Source organism: Copidosoma floridanum, unplaced genomic scaffold (genome assembly GCF_036245765.1).
Source record: "Copidosoma floridanum isolate Cflo_tuat_1 unplaced genomic scaffold, Cflo_Japanese_pri ptg000013l, whole genome shotgun sequence".
NCBI lineage: Eukaryota > Metazoa > Arthropoda > Insecta > Hymenoptera > Encyrtidae > Copidosoma > Copidosoma floridanum.
The window spans coordinates 28,463,491-28,484,211 of record NW_028321890.1 but is presented as its reverse complement, the minus strand read 5'-3'; the positions used below and the strand labels follow the sequence as shown (position 1 = coordinate 28,484,211).

The 20,721-nt window shown below is 41.4% G+C and overlaps 4 protein-coding genes across 4 annotated transcripts in view; all 4 read left to right on the top strand.

The window, feature by feature from the left end:
- The first annotated feature begins 296 nt into the window (after positions 1-296).
- On the top strand, positions 297-3,311 carry LOC106640664 (uncharacterized). Its single transcript, XM_014354757.2, has 3 exons — positions 297-428; positions 1,570-1,659; positions 1,789-3,311. The coding sequence occupies exon 3, from the start codon at positions 1,808-1,810 to the stop codon at positions 3,305-3,307; it is 1,500 nt and encodes a 499-aa protein (XP_014210243.2). The 5' UTR covers positions 297-428; positions 1,570-1,659; positions 1,789-1,807; the 3' UTR covers positions 3,308-3,311.
- Positions 3,312-5,403: 2,092 nt separating this feature from the next.
- On the top strand, positions 5,404-6,909 carry LOC149374985 (uncharacterized). Its single transcript, XM_089590780.1, has one exon. The coding sequence runs from the start codon at positions 5,404-5,406 to the stop codon at positions 6,907-6,909; it is 1,506 nt and encodes a 501-aa protein (XP_089446906.1).
- A 438-nt stretch (positions 6,910-7,347) lies between these two features.
- On the top strand, positions 7,348-8,947 carry LOC106640665 (toll-like receptor 9). The gene is made up of 4 exons (XM_089590779.1): positions 7,348-7,521; positions 7,606-7,831; positions 8,051-8,781; positions 8,939-8,947. Exons 1-4 carry the CDS (start codon positions 7,348-7,350, stop codon positions 8,945-8,947), a joined length of 1,140 nt encoding a protein of 379 aa, XP_089446905.1.
- A 3,124-nt stretch (positions 8,948-12,071) lies between these two features.
- The window catches only part of Calx (sodium/calcium exchanger 3), a 104,432-nt gene continuing 95,782 nt past the window's right edge, over positions 12,072-20,721 (top strand). Inside the window, exons 1-2 of the mRNA XM_089590964.1 lie at positions 12,072-13,450; positions 15,494-15,766. Of these exons, the coding sequence (XP_089447090.1) occupies positions 12,072-13,450; positions 15,494-15,766 (1,652 nt within the window). The remainder of the gene's footprint in view (positions 13,451-15,493; positions 15,767-20,721) is intronic.

Below are 20,721 nucleotides of genomic sequence, written 5' to 3'. Positions count from 1 at the left end.
ACTGTCGGACATCCACACGATTTAAAATAGCAACTGCAGTAATCATTGATTCATCTCCTTATTGGAAGTCCTTAAAATATTTGGCACTTACTTGCTCGTCAAGGCCTTCTTTTGGACCCCCAAAGCGACTTGTGGACTTGACGAGCAGCTCCAATGAGGCGCTTGGACTGGCCTCGTTGCGCCAATTCCACCTTGACGGTAATCGGATCAATTGAGTTACGACCAACGAGGAGCCCTACACCGCCACGATTCGGCTCCAGTGCCTTTAGTACAGTTTGCACTTGTCCGGAAACAAAGTGTCGAGGCATCGCTTGTTGTCGAGGATGTGTTTCGCTATAACTTTATCGACGATGACGAAAGGCTGCAGGCTCGAGAAGCTAAACAATCTCTTGTTATCGTGTGGTTGTTGCTTTTGATAAATTTTTGAGGTGCAGAATAGTACGACCAACAACTTACGATTTATTTTGTTGTTTAAAGTACCATTAGACTTTTTATGTCTAAGTATTGCAATTAACTTTACGCGATAGTGACAATAAAAAAATAGTTCGTGGGATGTCGTACATCGTGGAGTATTGTATGAATATTATTTAAATATATAATGAGCTTTTTATTAAAATAATATTTTAAGAAAAAGGAAAAAAAAATTTTTTTTTAATTTTATTTCATTTTTTAGTTCTGTGATTATTTACGTTTAGTTTTTTAAACAATAATAATACATGTAAAAAATTTAATGTAAAATAATTTTTGCTACAAAATTGTAGGTGTTCGAGTTAGTGTATAATTATGTTTGGTCATGAAAATAAAATTAATTATAAGCGTGATGTCTCATAAGACGATGTTAGTGCATTATTAATTTGACCTTGCTTACATTGATTTGTTGTGACGTTTATCATTTCAGATAAGCTCACAGCACCAACAATTCACGGCCTGTTATTATATCACTGAAATTTTTAGGTCAAAGTCAATAAACACAGTATCTGTTTATATTTTTCTTCAACGAAAATTTAGACGAAATTAGGTCAAGACGCGAGAACTGACATTTAATTTTCTTATTTTAAATCTTTAATAAATAAATGCCCAACGGAATTCCAGATATTTCTCTAAATAATACGATTAATCAATAATAATTATATGGTATTTTGTAATAAAAATACATTAAAAATCTTCAGATTTGTATACGTTGCTATCAAGATAAACAAAATAAAAATAGAGGAAAAAAAGAATCATAGTTTTTATACACAAAAGTTACTGTCATTTTCTCTACAAAAATGATCATATTGACACTTCATTGGAGCACGCAAATATTGACTTTTTTTATACCAATTATTTTCGCAGATTACGTCCAAAGTACTAAACTATTTCTCAGCTTACAAATATAATACATAAAAAAAGTATTCCTAGATCAAAGTTAAGATCCGAAAATTTAGAGCAAATTATTGGCATTGACTTCTTGACACGTCCTTCATCGCTTAGTCAGCCGCGCTAACCTACTTTAATTCTCATCAAACAATTCTAAAAAAAACCATATCAGATGTTTATTCTGCGCAACAAAAATTGTTTTTATTTCAGTTCCCATATAAGCATGGCCACTCCACGAGATTAATCCATTCCAAACAGAATCATTCAAGGAGAAAGTCATCAGACGTCCAAATACCGTGTGTGAGTACAATACATAATACAAAAAACACAGTGATCAAACAAAAATGTAAAGTACAAAGTACTTAATACAGTTAACTTTTTTTTACTTTTTAATAGTAAAATACTGTTTTCTTGGATATAATACAACAGAGCACGCAACTCAACGGCAATGCTTCAGACGCTCGCGCTACTGCTTATCAGCTCGAGCCTCAAACATTCCACGGCCCACCACTTCTTCGATCCCGACGCCATTAACTTTCCACTACGTAACGTCCAGCACTCGATAAACCTCGACACCTTCGTCACGAGCGAGCGCAACATCACAGCTGGAAAATGCGAGCACGTGTCCAGCCAGCAGCCTCTGGTGTTGAACCTACCTGACTTGGGTATGTCGTCACCCCCGAACCCCTATCCGGGCTTCATCGACAGTTCTACGGTCACTTGCCTGAACCTCGCCTCCAACGACATATTCCAAGTGGTGCCCGGCTCGTTCGAGCGATTACCTAATCTGAGCTACCTCGACCTCTCCAAGAACCGCATCCAGTTGTGCGACTTTTTCAACTTCGGTAACCCCCACAAGAGCCTCGTGACCCTCATTATCGAGGAGAACAGCCCACCGATCGACAACATCGACCACACGATCGGCAAGTCCGAGTGTTTCCCGAAGCTCCGCCACCTCTACCTGCGCCGTAACTCCATTCGCAGCCTCAACTTCTCCCTGAGGAAGGCCTTCCCCGCCCTGACCCACCTCTTCCTCTCCGACAACAGCCTTGACAGCCAGACTTTCATCCGCGACCTCCCACCGACGCTCACCCACCTCTTCCTCGAGCATAACCTCATAAGCAGCCTCGACTGCAAGATCGTCCGGGACGTGCAGGCGCTGCACCTCGACGGCAACATCGTCCGAGCCATCTGCCACAGCAACTGCCGCGAGACGTCCCTGAGGCTCGAGGGAGCCCACAAGCTGACGGAGCTGACGATCTCGAGCAATCGCATCACGGAGATCGAGTCCTGCGCCTTCCAGGACTCGAGGTCCCTGCGTGTCCTGAACGTTGCCGGAAACAGCCTGGAGGAGATCAAGCGCGAGACACTCGAGCGACTGGCCGACCTGAGGGAGCTGAACCTCGACGACAATCACCTCACGGGAGTGCCCAACCTGTGTAAAAACAACCAACTGACCAGCGTGTCCCTGAGGCGCAACAAACTGCGGACCATCAGACGCGAGAGCTTCAAGAGCCTGCACCGGCTCAAGTGCCTCTTCCTGGGTGGCAACCAAATCCGCAGCATCGAGGCTGGCTCGTTCGAGGACCTCGAGTCCCTTACCGATCTCGATCTTTCCTCCAACGACTTGGACTTCATACCCAGCGACTGGCTCAAGTGGCAGTGGAACCTGCGCACCCTCGACGTCCGGGGTAACCGGTTCAAGTCGCTGGAGCAGATGTCACTGAGCTCGGCGCCGTTGCTGTCGACCATCTACTTGCAGGACAATCCGGTGACGCACGTCAGTGGGGCCGTGGTGGCGAAATTGTCGCCCAACGTTGTTGTGCACCTAAGGCACGAGTGCAGTGCCGGTGGGCGAGACAGCCGGTCCGAGTGCCACGCGAGGTGCGACGAGCAAGAGGTCAGGGAGCGGAACGAGACGTACAGCCGATGGATCAATAATCTGTGAGGCAGCGATTTTATACTCGAGCCTTTTCTCGAGGAGGTGACGATCAACCGTTGTTGATTGTATTGTCATTTTTTTCTTGTCATTCATACTTCATCTATAGTACCGTTGCAGACATAGTTGTTTAAGATTAGATATATCTTTGTACATACTTTTTTTATTTATTAAATATTATTTGTAATACATTGTTTAAAATAAAATCTGCTTAGTTGGTAATAATATTAAGATGATTCATTTTGACCTTTGATTAGTAGGCCTTCGTTTCCGTTTTGTGATACATTTATTTAATCTTTTACTCCACTGGACGTGTTGCGTAAGTGTTCTGTAGTGCGATGTCTTCTTCTTTTTAAATTGTGTTATCTTTGCTATTGAACTTTACCCTCGCGTGGAATGCCAATTGATTACTCATATCAATTACTGCATTTTTCAACGATAGTGTAAGAGATCTCACAATTGTTTAATTGATACCGTTGTGGGTTCCCCCATGATGAATACATGAATATTTTTTATGTTTACATCAATAAAAGTGTGACGATTAATACTAATGCTGATAACAGTCTAGTCAAAATTATTTAAATTTATAGAGTATTTGAAAAATTATGTAACTGAGGGTTAAAAGAGGGGTCTCCAAAGAGTAAAAGGGGTCTATTCAGGTTGGTGAGGGGTTAAAGTACCGCAATCGATTTTTTGACTTTAACTTTTTGAACTGAAAGGCATAAAAATATATTCTTATGCCAAATTTCAGATTTCTAGATTTTTCAGTTTTTTTTTTTATTTCGATTTTCTCGGCTTACTGAGAAAAAAACCTAAAAAATTGAAAAAAAATGTATTTTTAAATAAAACATGTAAAAAAAAATTTTTTTTTTAATTTTTGACGCAAAATTTTAATTTTCAGAACTGCTTGAAATTTTTAAAAAATCCTAGAAAAATCCATTTTCAAGTGGAATAAAAAAAAAATTCTTTTATCAAAACACAAATTTTTTTACATTATCTTGATTTTTTTTAGATTTTTAAAAGTGATGATAGAAGTCCCAAAAAATAAAAAGAAATGCAATTTTTTGCATTCATCTGCATTATTATTACAACTAAGTAAATGCATAAAAAGGCTACATAAAATCATTATTAAAAACCTATTTTGAGTAGAGTTTTTACGTACCTTTTTTTTTTCATTAATTGTTTATAGTGATAATAAGAAAAAATTCCAAAAACTGCAGTTTTGAATTATTTGAACCTGTTTGATATCTTTTAAAAATCCGAGAAAAATTCACAGTAGTAAAAAAAAAGTGTTATTTGTGGAAAAAATTTTTTCGACGTACTATTTGAACAAGGATTTTTTCTAGAATATTTTAAAAATTTGGAACCTTTGTAAAAACTCGAATTTAGTATAAAAAATGTTGAAAAAATTTCTGTATATTTTTTACCTAAACGTCTACGATTAAAAAATTTTTTCAGATTTTTGTTCGGCTTATTAAACCAAGGAACCGAAAAAAAATCAACCGAAAACAAGTGAAGTGGTCTCGTGCTGTTGATACGATGAGTACTTTTCCGCCTTTTCCAATGAAATATTTGTTAATCCGTCATTTATTTGAATTTTTATTTGCTAAACAATCTTAACATCGCTTGAGAATTCATAGAGCTTTCATTGCGTTTATAATTTCTGTAGAACTCTCGAGCTTAAAACTATTTTTTAATATTAAAGAATCTTGACTGAACCATACATTACTGTACGGCTGACAATTTATTTGAACTTTCATCTCACATACGTGCTATAAGTGTACATGTTATTCGTCATTTACGCTTCAATTAACTGAAATTATAAGATAAATGCTCTACCATTGACTTCTTCTTCTATCATCGACTTTCAAGGATCATGATGTAGATGATTTCATTGAAACAAAATTCATCCTTGAAAAAATATCTTATAAAAGCTATCCAAAACATCTTTCATTACCAGTTAGAACGCGGAATCGGTCAACAGTAGTACGATCGAATAGCCTACCATAAAATAAATGTAAATATTCTTAAAATTTCGACTTTGTTTCCAAAATTAAAAATATTTTCATCGCGAAGCAATTCAAACAAATAATTTAATTTACAAGATGCTGTGGCTCACCATTGGTTTCATCATCAGCATCAACTTTAGTGGTATAAAATCGTTCAGCCAGCTAAACTCTTACGTTCAGTTTCCTTTGAAGAATGTCCATAATTCAATCGGTGTGGAGTACAATGCGACGTTCGAATCCAACTTCACATCCGAATTCCGCCGGTACTATAAAAATGACGGATACATATTGAACTTGCAAAAGCTAAATCTTCGACCAGCTCCAAATCCTTACCCGGGCTTCATCGAAAGTCAAAAAGTGTCGGCGATAAACTTGCGCGAAAATGGAATCTACCAAGTGCAGCCCGACTCGTTTAAATCCGTGCCGAACGTGCAGTACCTGGACCTATCCAGAAACAGAATCGCCTTTTGCGAGATGTTCCATTACCGCAGTTGTGCCAACAACTTGGTAACTCTGATGATCGAGGAGAACGAGTCACCTGCGGAGAGCTTGCAGTGCGAAATCGGCAGAGACAGTTGCTTCCCGCAGCTTCGTTACCTCTACTTGCGCAAAAACTGCATTCGCCGAATCAACTTTTCACTCGGACGCTCGTTCCCGTCCCTCGTTTCGCTGTACCTATCCAACAATGAGATCGACGACTGTGGTTTCATCCGAGACGCTCCGCCGTCCTTGGCTTACCTCTACGTGGAAAACAATCGGATCGCCAGGGTGGATACCAGTGTGGTTAAATATTTGAGGACCCTCAGTGCGGACGGCAACAGAATCGAGTCGATTTGTTATCACGAGAACTGCGACTCTGCCTCCCTTCGATTGCTTGGTACTACCAAACTCGAGATTCTGTCGTTGGCCAGAAATAAGATCTCACGGATAGATTCGTGCGCCTTCAAGGATACCTATAGCTTGGTGTGTTTGAATCTGGCTGGGAACAACATCGAGACGATTCATCCTTCAGCTCTCGTGCCATTGCGTGCCCTAACCCAACTCAATTTGGACGACAATCGTTTGACGTGTGTGCCAAACCTCAGAGGCAACTGGCATCTAAAGGCGCTTTCGTTGCGCAACAATAAAATCAAGGAAATCAAGAGGGACGACTTTAGTAACGCCAAGACCCTCCAGAAGCTATTTCTCGGCGGCAACTGTATCAGAAGTATACAGAGCGACGTCTTCGAGGACCTCACCTGGCTGCAGATGCTCGACTTGTCGGACAATGGGATGGACAGTCTGGTGATCGGGTGGATGCGCGGTTTGGCGAATTTGAAGCACTTGGATCTGAGAAATAACAGATTCGTGTTCGTTCATCAACTGTTTTTCACTACTTCGCTGTGTCTGAGGGAACTTCACCTCGAGAATAATAAATATACAAAGAGCGACGAATGTAAAATTCAAGAATATTTTCCGAACGCCATGGTTTTTCTGGATAGCTGCAGTTATAATGCGAGTTTGAAACGAGTTGCCGGTCGAGACTTGCCTGACATTTACTGGGAAATGAGCACTCAAGAAAAATCGGATTTCTCGTATGAATTGAGTTTTATGAAAATATAAACGATTCGGACGATTTTATTCGATTGTACATCGTGTCCATACTCGTGTTGGTCGCCAACACTTTGAAATACATCTAATTGAACCGAAACACGATAAATTCTTTAAGAGATAAAAGTGAGGGCAACATTTATAAGCATAGAAACGTAATTTCATATCACAAATCAAACTTCAGTTTACTTATATAAAAAAAAGCCTCCAACTTCACGGATAAACTTTGATCTCTGATAAGTTGGTAACGATGTACTATAAAGCTGATTTTTGAGAAGCAAATAGGTCTATTGTGTACTGGTGTTTGGATTAAGAATTTTATGTATTTCTTCAGCAACTATTGCATTTTGTAAATATCAACATTTTTTTTAGGAAAATATAACAAGTATACAACTTGTGTTTAAATCAGTGTTCAAGTACTCCCAAAGTTTTTTTACCATTGTTAAAACAATGATAAAATTTGTCACAGCGATTATTTTCTGCATTAGTGTGGTTTGCGAAGTAGCCAAAGACGATCTTCAAGCTGTAGCTGCAGATCATACTACATCTGATTATGATAGATGTGAATTAGATGAAGATCTGCTTTCACCTATTAGCCACCAAGAAGAGAAAAGTTTAAAAGCTGTAAATTGTACTAGTGAGATAAAGAAAGTACAAAATAATTGTATCAACACGTGCGATGTCACGATAAATTTTGATTCTTTAAAGGTATATCATTTTCGTTCGACCTTTATTTCAAGTTCAACTTTGAAAAGTCTTAACTTGAGTAATGGTGGAATTACAAAATTTAGTGCAGATACATTTGATTTACCAGCCATAGAGCATTTGGATCTATCGAAAAATCGGTTGAGTATTAGTAATTTATTTTCTTTCGGAGAAATTTCATCCCTAAAAACTTTAATCCTTGATGACAATTCTGATGACCAGAAAAATGGTTATACTGAAAATTATAACTCAGAAATCGGATATCATGTATACGAATCCTACGAAACAACGACACGACGAAATCATAAAGAATTAAAAATACCGTATTCTTATCCTAACTTAAGATTTCTTTCTCTTCGAAACGTGGATATTAATTCACTACCATCTGATATGAAAACACGTTTACCAATGCTAGAACATCTTGATTTATCGATAAATCATAATTTAGATGTAAAGAATTTATTTGAAAGTATGCCAGTGTCCTTAAAAAGTTTATCAATGGATTTAAATCATTTGGAAACATTTAAAAATGACCTCTCATCTAACATTTCCATATTAAGTTTAAATGACAATAATTTTGCGATATTAACTGATGATTTAAATCAGTTTGGTAGTACATTTTATTTAGGCAAGTTTAAGAATTTGCAACATTTATCTGTTTGTAATTGTAAGATAAAGCAAATCGAGATAGACGCTTTCAAAAGTAACAAAAAATTAGTTTACTTAGACCTTTCTAGAAATGAGTTTGTAAGGATTTCACCAGGCACGTTTGATAATATTCCTTTGCTAACAACATTAAATATCAGTAACACTCCTCTAATTACTATACCAGATTTTAGTACATTACCAAACTTGGATGAATTAGTTATGGATGGAATGAGGAACAATCTTATTTTCAAGTCAGTTGTAGATTTTTCCGAAATACCAGCACTGAAGACTCTTTCATTACGCCTCAACTCTTTGACAACAGTACCAATAACATTTCTTAGTAAATTGCCAAATCTGCGACAACTTGATTTGTCGAACAACAGAATTACGATTTTACCATCTTGGCAAGGAATCAATTACATTGAAACGTTGAATTTGGATTTTAATCCAATTTCAAATATCAATAATATATCAATTCTTGAAGCCAAGGCTCTGAAGTTGTTAAAACTAAAACATATTGGAAAATTTAAAGTCAATTTAAATGTTTTTAAATACCTACCAAATGATATAATTATTGAATTTTGATTTTTTTTGTTCATTCTCTACTTACAATGGCTTGATTATCATTTCATGACTAACAAGATTGGCAATTTTTTTTAATTGACAATAAGTTTTCATTAAATTTTAGATGTTTTGATTTAATTCTTACTCGTACGAATGAAAAAAAGTTTGATCTAAAATTTCGTCTCATTAGAATTTCCTCTTACTTAAATTTTATAAGTAAAGTTAAGAAAACTATGATCTTTTATAGTAAAGTTCTGTACGTATTTTTTATTCTTAGTTGCTACGTTCACTTTTCCAAATAACAATTCTGTTGGTGTGTACCAAAAAAATAGAAAGACAATATTCACTGCCTAACTCGTAAGCTCAATGGATTGTATAAATAGATACTTGAAGAAGCTTTTATTTTTCCGATATGAGATTGTAACATCTAAATTTGTGAAAAAAAAATTTTTGCTAGTTGAAACTGAGGTAGAACTTTAAATTTACAAAAGTTATCATGACGCAATATGTTATATCAACTTATATTTGTTAGATTGTAAAATATTACGAGCTTTCTTTAATCTCAATACCTATTCTATTTACGATATAAGTGATTTTTTAAAATAAATTTTTATTCAACTTATAAATATATATTACTTAATAATCCCTTTATTTCCTGCTCCATTACATGCGCTGTCATTTGTGGTTGTAACTTTTTTTTTCGGCATCTATGTTGCCACTAATATCAGTTTGTTTTTTCTTAATAAATGCCGTTAAAAAAAAAAGGGTTACGTACGAGCCGTAATTCTTTTGGTAATTCTGTAAAAAAATTTGAATCACTGCTATTTAATTTTACTACTTAATGATGAATGCCAAAATGATGTTTCGGCCTTTTTGATTTGAAAAAAAAAAATTGTATTTTGTAATGAAATAAATTATTATAATGTATACATCTGAATGAGTTGAAGACAAAAAGAAAAAGAAAAAACTATCATTGAAGTAGGCTACACATATCTTTATCGTTACGTAAAGTAAAAGCTTGAACAGAACTCCAATACCCCTAGCGTGACGGCTTTGCTCGGAATCTCGTCAAGTATACGTATGTACTCTTTATGTACCGAATGGTAAATACATGATTTATATCAGAATACATGCGTATGCATACCCTATAAAGAATCTCTTTGTTTGAATGATTGTGTCAAGTTGAGAAAGCTCATACAGATACACTTTATCAAAACAAGACTTTCAAAGAGACATGTAGTATGGCATTGATGAAAATTTACAGTTGAATCTAATATTGTCATCGCAATAATAGTAGTTGAAATAAAAAAATAATTTTCAATCTTTTAAAACAACGAAAGTTCATAAGCTTTATTAAAACTAACAAAGTACCAAAAATGTCGCACATCTAAAATCGTCTTGGCAACTCTTCAAACATTAACGCGAAAGCTGTAAAAACACGCACCTTTACCTATATCAACAGCATATCTGATAGCCGTAAACGTAACACTGTTTAATTGCATTAATGCAAAAGTTAAATCTCAACAGAAGAGTCTTCAATTACAACAACAATTTCACCAAAAGGCGAGTACGTAAGTTTTGCACAAATTTATCCAGCCGCAAGCTCCGCTGCTCACACCTAAAGCGCCAAGCTTCCTCTGATCCGATGCTTCGACTGTAACTGCAACCCACAGCTACGGATGGTCAAGTACAGGCCGCGCAAGCGTGGTATCAGCTTAATTCTCTGGCCCGAGCTTTTTCCCGTAAAACAATCTTTGTGACTGTGTAATTTTTGCCCCCAACGATTTTTCACGTAACCCCGTCGTACAAACGAATTGGCCAATCGTAGCTCATTGATCGACGCGTCAACTGCGGAGAAAAAAAAATTAAAAAATCACTATAGGATGGGGCACATGGCATAAAAAAATCCCTCCTACCGCTTCCCGATTTTTTGTCTCGTACACGCCCGAGGAAGAAGAAAACCCAAGAAATTAACAATCCCGATGGCACCTCAATTTTCCACGGGCCTCGCCCACCTCCTGCTCATCATCTCGGGTTCTTTGTCACACCTACAACTGACACGCTCGGACATACCCGTTTATTTTCGATCGAGCGCCCCACAGACGGCCCATTCATCTCCGAGCTTCCACCCTCCCACGCACGCACCCGCTCCCTCATACCCTCACGCATCTCTTTTTCAGGTGGTCCACCACCGACACCGCCCCGTGTTTACGTCCAGAGGCCCATATACATACATACACATCCAGTGCAGCTACGCCCGCGACACCCTCCCGCAGTCACCGCGAGCTCAAGCTGCACGCTACTGCACGTACATATACATACATACAACACTCGGCAGAGGAACAAAGGGCGGAGGCAGGGGGTGAGACTGAGAGAGCGCAGGGGCTTCTTCTCTCGACTCTACGCTATACCTATGTAGGTACGTGAGGCGCGCCACCACCCTCGCCCCCCCTCTCTCTCTCTTTGCGCCGTGCACACACGATACGTAGAGGCTCCGGCTGGCTGGCACGGCTTCCTTCACCTCAGTGCTCGCCCGAACGCGGCTCCGGTCGTCGTTGTCGCAGTTGTGAGCGCGAGCCGCGCCCCCTCCCACCCTCCCGGTGCCCATACCTGCGCGCATTCGACAATACACGTAGATGTACAATTGAATTTACGTGAAATAGGATACATACATAGAGTACCAATAGTTAGTGGATCGCCGAGTGATGTGGGCAAACGGCGGAGAAAAAGCTCCGGCAATCGGTGAGCCGCGAGCCCGGTAACCCACCCCCCCCAACCCCCGGCTCGGCCCTACCCCGATGTAAGGCCTCCGCTCTCTTTTTCTTCTTTCCTCTCTCTTTCTCTCTCCTCTCACTGTCTACTCTTACCTACAGACTCTCTTCTCTCTTTATCTCTCTCGACATCACCTTCCTCTTCCTTCGCCGGCCCCACACAGATGTGTACGCGGTCGTTTCGTGCAGTGCCGCGTAAGCACGAGATATATTTTCGTTGGCAATGAGCTCGAAGGAATCAAGTGTTTGTGCCAGCGTTGGGAGATAAGTGCGCGATAGCCCCGAGTACCGCGGCAATTGGTCATCGAGGAGGGACAGATATAGGTATACACATACCATGGGGTGTAGTCGGCTGCGGCTGCAGTGACAAGAGCGAGCCGGGAGGGGGTGGGTGGGTGGGCGCCGGTATGTTTGGGCGGGAAAAACGCCGCGCCGAGGTGCAGCGTTGAAGAAGGGGGAGCGAGACGAATAAGAACAAGGACGAGGATGTCGGGCAATTACTCGGCCCGGTGCGAGCCCGGGCTCATGGTACCGGTGTGGTACCCGACCGAGAACCTCGAGCTAACGGACGTGGTGTTCCGGGGCACGGTGTACTTTTTGTCGATGATGTACCTGTTTATCGGCGTGAGCATCATATCCGACCGGTTCATGGCCGCGATCGAGGTGATCACCTCGAAGGAGAAGGAACTCGTGGTGAAGCGCCCTGGCAAGGAGCCCCAGATCGTGATAGTGCGCGTGTGGAACGAGACCGTGGCCAACTTGACCCTCATGGCCCTCGGGAGCAGCGCACCCGAGATATTGTTGTCCATCATCGAGATCTACGCAAAAAACTTCCAAGCCGGGGAACTCGGGCCGGGCACGATAGTCGGCTCGGCCGCCTACAACCTCTTTGTCATCATATCCCTGTGCGTCTTTGTCATACCTAACGGCGAAGTCCGGAAGATCAAGCACCTACGGGTGTTCTTCGTCACAGCGACCTGGAGCATATTCGCCTACGTGTGGATGTACTACATCCTTGCGGTGAGCAGTCCCGGGGTCCTCGAGGTCTGGGAGGGCCTGTTGACCTTCAGCTTTTTCCCGGCCACGGTGCTCACGGCTTACATAGCCGACCGCAGGCTGCTGATCTACAAGTACCTGCACAAGGGCTACCGGATGAACAAGCGCGGGGTGATCGTCGAGGCCGAGGCGAGGAGCGACTCGGACAACGGGGTCGAGCTCGAGATCAAGGCCATCGAGTCTCAGCCGACGATACGCCGGGGGCACAACGGCTCGATCGAGAGGTACGCCGAGGCGATAGACGACACCCCCGAGTCCCGGGAGTTCGAGCAGACGCGCCGGGACTACATACGCACGCTCAAGGAGTTGCGCAAGAGGCATCCCCAGTTGGCCCTCGAGCAGCTCGAGGTGATGGCCCACGAGGAGGTGTTGGGCAAGGGCCCGAAGAGCCGGGCGTTCTATAGGGTGCAGGCGACGCGGAAGATGGTCGGGGCGGGCAACCTCAGCCGGAAGATCAGCGAGCGGGCCCAGAGCGATTTGAGCGAGGTGAAGGCCGAGCTGCAGCGGGCCGAGGCCGAAAGCGTCGACATTGACAACATCAACGCGACGAGGGTCTACTTCGAGCCGGGGCATTACACGGTCATGGAGAACGTGGGGACGTTCGAGGTCGGGGTCACTCGGGTGGGGGGCGATTTGAACAGGCCCTGCACGGTGGACTACAGTACCGAGGATGGGACGGCCGAGGCTGGCTCGGACTACGTCAGCGTGAGGGGTACCCTCAAGTTCGAGCCCGGCGAGACGAGGAAGACCATTAAGCTGTCCGTCATCGACGACGAGCTCTTCGAGGAGGATGAGCACTTTTACGTCAGGTGAGCGCTGTATACTTATGGTACGTAGGGATCGAGACAGGGAGACCAAGAGGGGATTTTTTGGACCACAAGGGGCATCTGTTTGTTGGTACCTATGCGTATAATTTCTTGTGAATCGCTTGATACGTTGGAAAACAGATTTTACTTTATATGTTTCAAAATTAACGTCATCTCAATGATTTGGGGTTCCCACACGGGTTTATAGAGTTTTTGGACGGGATTCAAGTAGGAAGAGTTTAAATACACTTGCTCGTACGAGCCAATTTTCATGCGAGCTGATGCTTTACTTTGGGAGATTTTCTTGAGACGCGAAAATTCAATAGCTACAAGGCAGGATATTTTTAAATCTTAACTTGAAATGCTTTTGTATGTTCTTCGAAAAAAAAAGCTTAACCGCACGTAAATCATCTATTTTTCGCCTGAAATTATACATTTTTTACCTGGTGTGCGAGGGTGATCAAAGTGGTGTCCGAATTTATGGAAGACATGTGAATGGACTATTTCAAAATATTTTCACATTACTGATCTGAATCCTTATAGGGGCTTTTGTTCCATAAATCATATTTTGGTAGTTTTTAAAAAACTTCTGGCATTGAAGCTATATGAAACTGTGGAATAAGATTTTTAGTGTTTTGATAGTAACTTTTTATCTACGTTTATTTTTTATAGTTGTGGTTCTTTGATATTTGTTTTTATAAAAAAAAATTACACTGCTTTGTAAACTGTAGAGAACTTTAAAAATATCTAACAATGGAGCTATTTACGGTCAGCACTAGTTCATTCTTATACGTTTTTGCATGAAAACTAAAAAAGAAAATGAAAAATTTTAACGGATAAACTTAAAATAAGTTTGTAAAAAAAAAGTTAAGTCGTAAATCAGCGTTGCAGTTACGTTTATTCTCAGATGAAAAAAATTCTTACCTAAAATGCAAAAGTTTCGCTAATCGCACATACTTAGTCAAAAGTAAAAAAATAAAAATACTTTGCTGAAAAAAGTAGATTATCTTTCCGCGACGCCTCAGCGTGTACTTTTAGTTGTCACTCGGCAAACTTTGACCTTATCTAAAAAATTAATTTTCATGAACAGTCCACAAGGCAATACATCTCACTCGTTAAACAAAACTTTGAACAAACTACGGTACGATCGTTATCAACCTGATTATCATCCACTAATTTTCTGAGCAATTGTAAAGTGGAAAAGTCAACGTAAGAAGGTGGGTGAAGAAAAAAAAATGGAAATTCTTCAAACTCGGTGAAAATTGATTATTCAATTTTCCAAAGCACCCAGAGGAGCTTAATCCATTCTCGATAACAGCCGATGCAACAATGGCACCAAAAACCCACTCTCCGACCCTCCCTTTCCCTTTGATCCGTAAAATAAAGCCCCCGAGCCTCATCATCATTACATGCACTGCCTCCCTTTGTGCTCTCCCGCTCAAGCGTCGACTTATCGATGCAGAGAAAGGAAAAAGGTCGGGGCGCATGTCGTGAGTCGCCGTAGTCTCGAACGACAGATCCCAGCCCCGAGATAGGGGCTTAAGTAGCCGGTGATTAGTCGATAAGGCGCGCGTGGGTACGTAAAAATAAAGAAAGGCGAGAGAACGGGGGAGGCGGTACGTTTCGAGCTGAATTTTCTCTCCACTCGCGTGCGAGCTCGTTGATAGCGCCTCCGAGGGCCAATGACGCGTTTTTTTTCTTTTTTTTTTATGCATATTCAAGCGCCGGGTAAATGGGCTCCGACAAGCCAACGAAACCTTAAAGAGGCACAATAATGCACGGGAGACTTTTAATTTGCTCCATTACTTTAGAGGTCCAGTAGGGAAAGCTATTGAGCTCGGCCTCGATGACAGGGGTTAACGGAAAAACAGTTCACCCCAAAGTTTTCTTTACGTGCCTACGTGTTGTGGAATATTCGTTTGGGGGGAAAAAAAGTAAAAGAGAAAAACATTATATTACAATAGAAAACCTAGCTATATGATATTCATCTGTAAAGGTGTAAAGAAAAGAAAAAAAAAAAAAAAACGAATAAATTGTAACTTCCAGACTGACCAACTGCTCGCAACCGGCGATGCTGGCGTCGCCGAGTCTGGCGACGGTGATGATCCTCGACGACGACCACAGCGGCATCTTCGGCTTCCCGGAGCGCGACTACGAGCTCGTCGAGAGCATCGGCCATTTCCACCTCAAAGTTATACGGTACAGCGGCGCCCGGGGCCGCGTGGTCATTGGATTCAGGACCGTCGAGGGTACCGCCAAACCCGGCAAGCAGTACGTCCACGCTGAGGACAGTATCACCTTCGAGGACAACCAGACCGAGTGAGTAGAACCATTTGCTTAATCATTTATCGGTCCTTGTTGTAGTGTTTACGTGGTGTATATGTGGGTAGACGAAGAGAAGCAGGATACCCCCAACCATATATTATGATATCTCCTCGGTCAAGGGTTCAATGACTCTACCCACGTGACAAAATTATTCACAAAAAAATACGTATCCCACATTATCGTCTTTCTAGGCGATAGTTGAAAAACAAAGTAACCCAACGTGAGATTTCCTTTTTGATTGAATAAATTTCTCTCCCGGCCGTAATTGTAACCCTACGTACATGGTTATCTCGATTGACACGTCACTTGTTTCCGGCTCGACAGACTGTTCCTTTTTTTTTTTTTTTTTCTCACCCAACAAAAATACAATCCACCTTACGATCGAGTACCACGCAATATACTCTCTCGTACTGATTTATCGTATTGCAGATTAAAATTACATACCTACGTAGGTGTATCACATTGAAATCGAAGTACCTGTGAGCAAAAAAAAAAAAATTACTCCTTTGTTTTTGTATGAAAGCTGACTGATTAAAGTCAAAGATTTGGACATGAAAAAAAAAAAAAGGGGAAGGACGATTTATCGACGTTGAGACGAAAAACGTGAAAGCCCCGCGGCTGTCGGCGAAGAAGGACACGAGATTAATGGTCCTCCGGTTAATTAGGGACGAGCGCAATCGGGGAACTGTAACGTGACTCTCCGGTCCACGGTCACAAACTCAAAAATGCAAATTTCCGATGACTGCACTAGCGAGGAAGATTGATAAATAGGAGGACCTTTGGGCAACCCACACAGCTCATTGTAAATTTTTCGCTGCGCGTAATTGATGCGGCTTGGAGTCTGGATTATCATTTTATGGATGACCCATGGCGCACTGGATTAATATTCATTATGCCCACCTCTACCCCATCCGGAGGATACGGGGCTTAATGTAGTTTATTTCTACGCTAACTAATCTGAAGCCTCGAAAAAAAAGGCACCACGTGCAATTATCTCCCGCGGATTAACACCCCGTTGATTGAACAAACGAGCGAATAAACTGGAAGGTCTCATTAACAAGCGGAAATTGGAGCGGAGGTTTTTAGCATCGCTTCCGAGGCTGTTTGCACTGATTGTTTGTACGAATCTAGATTTTTTTTCGCTCCTAGTCTAGGCGACTCTATCCAGAGTCCGACGTAGGGTGGCCGGGCACGATTTCTTCTCGCAAAAGTAACCGGATCAGAGGCACCGGGAATGCCCACCTGGAGGAATTAAGTGCCAACAACGACATGCACATCGGAGCAGGGTGTGCGTGCAGTTTCTCCTCCCCCGGTCGATATATACCGGCTCCCCGTCCTCCTCTTCCACCTTCGCGTTTCTTCCGGCGCGGAAAATTTGTACGGACACACACGCAGGCGAAAAGGCATCAACCGACCACGCTTGACCGCAGCTCGGATGTTAACGACCTTTCGCGCGCTTCGATTTTTTTTTTTCCTCCTCCCTCCCGCGAAGTTTACCCCTGCTTTTGTGGAACTCGCTTTTTTATTCATGCCTGTATATACATGTTGCGCTTGCGTAACGTTTTGTGGAACAACGCTTGTGTACCTTTTTTTCTTCTTGTTTCTCTATTTTCGCATACAGGAATGTATAATTATATTTTGTTCAGCTTACATTTCCGTGGCTATTGTATAAAGGGTGTGGTGTGGAGAGGAGGTGAACAATAGTTGGGAAGTCGAGTGTTTTTTTTTGCGCTCGAACGTTTCATCCCGGGATTTGAGGGGAAAAAAAAAGTTGGATTGTACGACAATCCGGTAAAAGGTGGGCTTTTGGATTTAACATTGATCGCGCGAGTCTTCCTTACCCGAGCTTGATGCGATATTATGCTATCCGTCTTGGCTTTGCGGACGGGATTTATTACTCGCTCGGGGGTGCGCGGCACTTTCGCGTCAAAAATGCTGGAGGTGGATTTTTAAAAGATTAACGCCCACTGACGATGATGAGCTTACCCCCTCGTTATGCTGTACAGTGCGATCCTTGAAGGAATTTTTCAGCAATTTTTTCTTGGTGATAATCGAAAATCTGGGAAAGTTTTTCAGAAATGAAGATTTTGCAATAACAATAAATTTTTATACGAAAAAGTATCTCACACAACTTCACATACGTTTAATATACGTTTAACTTTGTACATCGTTTATATGCGAATCATTGTTTATACATTTTATGCCAGTATAAATTTAACAATAAAATATTCTGCACTCAATAACAAAAAAAAAGCTCCGTCCCAAAGAACCGATAGGTAGACACTTTGTTTCCAATCTGAAGTGAATAAACAACTGTATATTACTTTCTTTGGCTCAGAAATTCATGACATAGTATAACACACGTATAAAAAAAAAAAAATAATAATAATCTACCTCTGTCTTATAAATCACTATTTTTATCCATCGTACACAAATGCTTAACGCAAAAAATCTCACTTTCACGTACATTATTTTCCAACTTATTCACAACCAAACTATAAGTTTTATAATAAATTATCCTGCATTGAAATGTAGAGAGAACAAGTTGTATTTTTGATGCTCGCAATACATATTATATTTCTGATAACCCCGTTCTTATATAACAAAGCAGAAAAGTCCAGCGAGCGTAGCTGTATGGCGTGGTAAATGATGAAGTAAAATCGAGTGAGTCATAATATCACAAGCAAAACACGGGGTCCATTATCATAGTCCAAAGTTTGGGCAGGCAAGTTGTATTTTTGATGTATACCCACTCCATGCATCTCAATTAACTTGACCCACAGATGCAATGTAGACCACCCGTGTAACGATAACACTTATCGAGGAGCCGAAAACATCGGACCCACTTCGGAACTCCTGAAACAACCCGATCACATCGCCCCGCGTATTAACACCGTCAACTCGCAAGAGCAGCCAAAGAGACGGAGATATGTATATACACTTGTGTACGGCAGTTATCGCGCGACTCGCTTGGCAAAATTGTCGTCGCGCATGCACGAACGATTTCACGATGCAGCCGAATTTAATTACAACCCCCGCGCACTTTCCACGGGGTATGGAGTAGCAGGGGAGCCTTGGAGAGGGAGCGGCGTTATCGAGCTACGCTCTTAACGACTCGCGCTATATACACTCTGGCGTGTAACTGAGACTCCCTTGGAAAGTGTAGGGGTACGCTTTTACGTTGGATTCGGGGCACGTGTGGGCAAGACCACGCCGTTATCATCTCCCGCTGTTTATCTCCCGGTAGGATCTTGTTACGCACCGTAGGTGTCGACGCTACGTGTTTTTCCCTTTCACGATTCTCCTTCCTCTCTCGTTTATGTGTTGTACGGCATAGCTATACGCGTTATATACTGCCGGTCGTTTTTGCGTGGCCGATCGAGTTGTTTGGTAGTAATGGTTTTACGGTGCATATGAACGTATCACCGATTCGTCGTAAATTATTCGTGAATTACGTGCGATGCAAAAGTGACATTAAGCTCCCGGCGTTTTGTCAACTCCCATCTGAGGGTACCGGAGGGGCGTGTATTTATTACTCCAAAGTCGTAAAAGCTCTCGAGATCGATCAAACCTATACGGTCTTTCTTAAGCTTGGTTGACCTACTTTTGCCCATCACTCCCATCCATCTGTCCCCCTTGAGGTGAGATACATCCGTGTATGGAGCGGTATATGGGCAGCGCTGCGGCCGAATCTTACTTTGTTTACTGTTGGCTATCAACTTACATCCCACTATCGTATTTATGTGTTCTTCTCTGGTGTGTATCCTGTAAATATCGTTACTCGCCTTACGTGTATACACATACTCTTCGAGCCCCGATGTTTACAAGTACATGGGAAGACAACCGTACACAATGCACGTATGATTTTTCATTGGAAAATACTTCATTTGTTCAATATGTCACTACAAAAGTTTAAAAAAAAATGTATGTCTGATATCCTCAGAGATGACACTGTATATCTTGGTAATTGTATTAAAATGTATGACAGTATCAAGTCAATACCTTATTAGTGTTCCAAGTCAATACCTTAGCAAAGTAGATTTGACTGTGCCACAGTGGATCTAGAGGTTTAATGGCTTTTTTCTCGAGCGACAGAGACGAGCTGCAGATGTGATTTCACGTGCACGTGAGCGCTCAAAAATGAATAATAAACCATCTTGGTAGGATTTAACTGAACTTTATTTAAGTATTTTTACGAGGCATTTCTTTATTGAGCTTCAATGGGCTGTAGATTGTTATTTTATAACTGGAATTTATTTATATTTAAAAAAAAAAAAAAAAAAAAAAAGCAAAGACAGTTCTCCGATCTGCCAAAAGAGAGAAAAGCTCCGTCAAATCGAGCTTTACACTGCCTGATAATACGCACATGCGCGTACATTGCGAAGAAACACCTTTTCAACCCGATGACAAACACAACACCTGACTCATGACAGAAAACATAAGTATCGTACACGTAAAGTACAAGGTGCATCCATAAGCTTGTTGTGCGAACGGGAAAAAAAGAAAAAAAAAGCACCGTTGCAGTGGAGAAAAAGAATCGCAAGTTTGCCGGATAAGAAAACATGGAAAGTGAGTGCAGGGCAGGTAGCGCAAGTGGGACAATCGGGGGATGGGGAAGCCCTAGGGGTGCCGTCGTGCGAGAGCCCCACACACACTGTGGCTCGAGTGCACTGCCACGCTTCGTTTCTTTTTTTTTTTTTTTTTTTTTTTTTTCTTTCAAGCTCAAGCTCTCCGTATGGGTATATGTGTGTGCTTACACGTGACGGCTACGAGCCATCAGGGACTTATTGCACACGTATGTACTTGATGAGGCATCCACTCTTCGGAGCTCGTTGTTTGGCTCTTGTTGCATACTTTCTAAGGCTCTTTGATCGGTTTTGTTAGGGACGATTTTTTTTTTTTTTTTTTTTTACTGATAAATATTTACTCCAGTATATGATGGCCTTAAC